This window comes from Alligator sinensis, unplaced genomic scaffold, assembly GCF_000455745.1.
Source record: "Alligator sinensis unplaced genomic scaffold, ASM45574v1 scaffold1389_1, whole genome shotgun sequence".
Lineage (NCBI taxonomy): Eukaryota > Metazoa > Chordata > Crocodylia > Alligatoridae > Alligator > Alligator sinensis.
This window is the reverse complement of record NW_005843026.1, coordinates 246,961-252,474: the sequence shown is the minus strand read 5'-3', so window position 1 is coordinate 252,474 and position 5,514 is coordinate 246,961. Positions and strand designations below refer to the sequence as shown.

General features: G+C 54.7%; 1 protein-coding gene across 1 annotated transcript in view; it reads left to right on the top strand.

The window, feature by feature from the left end:
* LOC102380056 (forkhead box protein J1-B-like) overlaps positions 1–3,375 on the top strand; it is a 10,551-nt gene extending 7,176 nt beyond the window's left edge. The window contains exon 4 of the mRNA XM_006036830.3: positions 310–3,375. Within this exon, the coding sequence (XP_006036892.1) occupies positions 310–1,095 (786 nt within the window). The 3' untranslated portion in view covers positions 1,096–3,375. The remainder of the gene's footprint in view (positions 1–309) is intronic.
* Positions 3,376–5,514: the final 2,139 nt, after the last annotated feature.

Here is a 5,514-nt window from a genome sequence, read left to right as displayed (position 1 = left end):
ACTGCTGGCATCACATGACTCCAGGAGCGGGAGGTTTATAGCTTTACTCTCCTCCATCCCACCCCCCATAGAGGGCTTACTAAGTCCCACAACCCAGTGGGAGGCCTCCATTCTAGTTCAGTCCCAGCCCCTAGGCACCTTAATGAACTTCCTGTGCCTTAAGATCCCTTGTCAAGGTGCTGCAGGGCTGTTTGCTTTAAGCCTCTGAGCTGGGTGCCATAGGCTCTGGAGGCAGCTGGGCAATGCACAGCAGTTTCCTGGGCTGCCTGATCGCTCACAGCCTTGTTCCTTCTGCCCTCTGGCCCACAGAACTCCATCCGGCACAACCTGTCCTTGAATAAGTGCTTCATGAAGGTGCCACGGCAGAAAGACGAACCAGGAAAGGGGGGCTTCTGGCAAATCGACCCCCGCTATGCAGATATGTTTGTCAACGGGGTTTTCAAGAGGAGGCGCACGCCAGCCCCCACCTACAACCCCCTACCGCAGCCTGATGTGGTGCCCAGTCCAAACACTGCCTATGGCCTCTCATTTCCAACACTCCACCTGGGGAGTGAGCAGTTGCAACCAGGACATGCTACAGCCCATGCTCTGCGGCTGCAGGACCAGAGCCTCAGCCTTGCAGGTGCTCCCCATGCTACCAGCAAACGCAAGCAGCCTGTGCCCACGTACAGCAGCAAGACACCCAGAACTTGCCCATCCCCACTGTTACCTGCCCATGGTGCTGGGGACAGCACCCTGATAGGGGATTGCAGCTGGGCCAGCATCTTCGATGATGTCTTAGATGGAAGCGCCAGCAACTTTGAGGAGTTGGATATAAATGCAGCACTTGGCTCTCTGGGAGCAGACATGGGCCAGACCCAAAGCAGGCACTCCAGCCCTGCCAGCCCTTGGGGAGTCCTGGACACCCACCATCTCTGTCCAGAGCATTCCCTCCTTGAAGACATCATCCCCTTCACAGACCCTCTGCAGCCCCCCTTGGAGGAAGCCAAGGAAGAGGATCTGGCCCTCCCCTGGGGCTTTGAGCAAGGCTTCACCTTCTCTGAAGGCTTCCTAGGTGAGATGCAGCTGTGGGACAAAGGAGACTCCTTGCTGTGACCTCTCCTGGGGCAAGGACAAGCTTGTGATCTGTGGGAAGCAGATCCCTGGCACTAAAGTCCGCTGGTCTCCCAGCCCTGCTATCCCCCTGGTCCTGCTTGGAGGCACCTTGCCCTTGACTGGACTGGGCTGCTCATGTGAAAGTTCCCCAGAGCCACTGCATGCCCCCCTGCCCCACAGACTGAAGGAAGGGCAGGGCCCTGCACTCCACCCTGACAGCTGAGGTGTGTGGCTTTCTCTGCCCTCCCTGCCAACAAAGAGCAGGCTGTACCCCAGCAATCAAGCTTTGCACCTGCCCAGTGCTTCTGCAACCATGTGTAGGCCTGGTCTCCCTGGGGAACATCTCCTTGGATGATCTTGCCCAGCTGTGATAACGTGACCCCTCCTACTGGGCCTAGCCTTGTTCTACCATGCTGTGGAGATGAAGCTGTGCAGGGAGCCTTAGGTGAAATGGCAAACAGAACCAGCCTTGGGGAGAATATTAGGGGTGGGAGGGTGGAAGGAGAGGCCAAGGCAAGGTGAGGAAGCTTGGAAAACCATCGCTGCAAATAGTGTCCTGCTACATAGCCAGACCCAGGCCTGGGTCTAAGGAAATGGCACTGCTCTTGACAGCCCCTGCTCTCCAGCTGGCAGGAGCCTGCCCTGAGTTTGCCTCCCAGTAGGGCAGAGGGAGGAGTAGGAGGCTGACAGCACCAGACTTGCTGAGTGAAGTGAATCCCCTCCTGGCACTGCAGTAGCCAAGGCTTGGGCTGTCAGACAGTGCCAAAGGGAGCTTTCTCCTGCCTAAGCAGCTGTAAGCCCAGCCTGGCTAACGTCATGCCTGTCCCCTGTCTGCCAGACTGCTCATGGCTACACACACTGCTGTTCTTTCTGTTCCTGGTTGAGGACCAACTGGATTTGCCCCAAAGTCCCCTTCACCATGGAGACACCATTCACCCTGTCTTCCCCACACAGCAGGAGTGCTTCCATATGCCCCATCGAGCTGTCATGACTAGAGTCAGCAACACTGTCTAGGAACCAGGGCATCAATGGGAGGCAGGGCACAGCAGCAGGACACCTGGCATCTGATCTTGACTCTGCCTGTATCACACACTTTGACCTCACAAGTGACTTATCTGTTCAGTGCCTCAGCTTCCCCATCTGTAAAGTAGGAATGTCCCCAGTCAAGCATTCCATGGGAGCTCTAAGCACCACTGGATCCTATTCTCCCGCTGCCCCAGAGGGCAGCTGCTGCTCATGGGAGTTTCTCACTGATCTTTTGGTTCCCTGTGGTCAGCGGTGAGCATATGAACTGAGCTGTCTCCCAGACACAGGAGTCCATGACCAAGCACTGGCTCTTGGGGTGCCAGAGTGTTGTCTAGAAGTCCCAAGGGCAGCATGTGGTGCTCCCAAGGGCTTACAGCACTACAGGACTTGGCACTGGCTGGGCCCACTGTAGATACTGTGCCTCATCAGGCACACCCTTCCCACAAGGTGCCATGGAGAGTGCCCCAGTTTCCCAGAACACACAGGTGCACCCCCACAGCTCTGCTGTTTGGGGGCTAAGTAGTGAGGGCTCAGCATGTAAAAAGCTGTAGCAGAGACACAACTGAGCGTGTCAGTGATGCGTCTGTGAGCCAGTTCCCATGGCCACAGACTGTGCTGTGCTCCCACTGCAACTGACAGCGAGCTGTGTCAACTCTGCCACTACCCTGTCAAGTTGGGTGCATATTGGTATATTCTGGGTAATGCGGGCAGCCGTACCATAGTGTGTCTAGTAGGCTAGTGTGCTCAAGAGCTTGGATGCAGAGGGATACTAGGGAAATGTACTCTGAGACAAGCTGACCTGGCTGAAATGGCAGTACAGGCAGGGCTGGGGATACTGTAAAACCAATGCAGTGCAATGATTGCAGGGTAAGCCATGCTAGCAGCCAGCAGGGGAAGAGCACTGGACCATTAGTTGCTGTAGGGTTGACAGGGCCTTTGAGACATGAGCCATCAGTGGTGAGACCACAGCTGGAGTACTGCATCCAGATCTGGGCACCGCACTTCAACAAGGACGTGCTTGAGAGAGTCCAGAGAAGAGCCACCCATATGATCAGAGACTTGCAAGACAAGCCATACGAGGATAGGCTGAGGGACCTGGGCCTCTAGCCTAAAAAAAGAGAATTCTAAGAGGAAAATTGGTAGCAGCTTACTGCTATATCAAGGGACTACATCAAGGGCTTGGCAAACAACTGTTCACCAGGACACCCTTGGGGAAACCCAGGAGTAATGGCTAAAAACTTCTGGAAGACCGATTCAGGCTCAACCTTAAGAAAAACTTCTTCATAGTCAGGGTGTCCAGACTGTGGAATAAACTCCCTCCAGTGGTAGTGCAATCACCTACCCTGGAAATCTTCAAGAGAAGACTGGATGGACACCTGACCCCAGTTGTCTTCCTGCCCAGTGCAGGGGGGGCTGGACCCAATGATCTTGCGAGGTCCCTTCCACCCCCTAACAATCTATGGATATATGAGATCCTGACTGAGCTTGGACTCTACTCATAGAGCATCCAGAACAGCCAGCCACCTCTCAACAGCAGGATGCTCCTGCCCAAACCCCTTCTCAGCTGTCCCCAGACAACACTCCTTGCCACAGGATTACAGCCTTGGTTCTGGGAAATGGGGCAATACATCCCTGCCTGCTCCAGGCCCATCTGCCCAGCTGTCTCAGGGGAGAGAGTAGGTCTGTGCTGCAACAGTCAGCAGTGCTAGGACTGAGGGACACCCTGAGTTAGCTCTGGAAGCACAGAGAGGTGCTGAAGCCCTTGTTCAAGGCAGCAGAGGGCATACGTGTCTTTCACAGCTGCTGCCTGAGACAGCCCAGAGCTAGTGTCACTGTGGGACACACCCATGACTCTGCCTGTGCCCACTGGGAAAGGGGAGGGCCTTGCCCAGCAGAACCTGGGCCATACATTTTCCTCCTATGCCCCTGCCTGTTGGGGAGGCAGTGAGTACTGCAACAAGTGAGACAGAAATAGTGTCTCTAGGAGAAAGTGCAGCCATTTTGCTGGCATACCCCTTTGGCAGCTAATGGAGCCCCTTGAGATGTAAAGGTGCAGGTCATAGAAAACAACACAATGCCCAGAGCTCCCTAGGGGGCTCAGCATTAATCTTCTAAAACTGCCCATCCAGCAGTGCCCGCACACCTCCATGGGAGCAGGGGAGGAGGCAAAGGAGTAGCAGGTATTAGAAGCAGAAATGATCAGGGCTGAAAGGTTCTTTTTAGCTGAACGAGCTCCATCCTGCACTGCCTGGGCTTGCACTGCCTGGCTGGGATTTTACCAACACATGACTTGAGAGCCTCAGGCTTGCATTTCCCACATCCACCCCATCCTTGCCTTGCTCCATAGGCCTCTGAAAGCTTTTATTATGGTGGAACAGGTAGGAACACACAGCAGAAGACAGGTTTCTCTGCAGGTAAGAAAACAGCACTAACCACAGCACAGCTCAGTTACTTGAAGAGTAGGACTGAAGCAATACAGAGAAGCCAGGCCATGCATGGGCACTGTGTACACAGTCCTTTTCCAATGTGGAAGCTACTCATGTATGAACCTGTCACAGTTGGGTCAAGACACCTGTCTGGTTCCAGAGGGGATGTTTGATTAGATTAAGGAGGAGTGCACAAGGTGGGGCTGAGCTGGCTGCTCCGAGGTCTGTTCAGGCCCTGTGCTCCTCCCAGCTGAGCCAGCATTCTGGAGAGAAGGCTCTGGCTGACTTCTGGGTCCTGTCCAATAACAAAACTCTTGGCAAGAAATGCCCTTGTTTTCGTTTTTTTTTTATTATTATTATTATTGTAAAAGACAGAATAAACATGTGCCTGGGGATGAAGACTACCGCTCAGGCTGAGTCTCCTGGGAGTGCAGGCACTGAGACTTCATGTGTCAGAGCCTTGAATTGTCCCTGGGCTGAGAACAAGCTTCAAATCCTCCAGCCCAACCTGCCAAGCTCTGTGAAGTGACAGCCCACCAGGGCAAGGCCGGGGGCAGAATGGCAGCATTACAGCCTGAGCAGTGTGTGGAGGCAGCTTCAAGACCAACGGAAGGCCAACTCAAGCATGCACATGTCCCACATGGAGTTAATCCATTCCCACTGGAAACGGGGGGGCACCCCAAGTCCCATGAACAGAGTTGCATGCAGAAAGGCCAGGTGACTTCCTCTGCCAGGCTTTGTCTTGAGCAACCTGCTCAGAGCCTACAGACCAGGGAAATCCAGCCCACCTCTCCTCTCCAGCAGAAAGAAAGCTCTACCTTTTGGCACCCTGCTCCACACACCTCCTGCCTCAGCCTGGCTTCCTAGCCCTCCCTCAGCTACTGCTGCTGCACACCACCTAGGAAGCCCCATGTTGCTCCCCTCCTCCTCTCCCCCCCAGGCTTGTGAGCTGAGCAGGAGGCTGCAT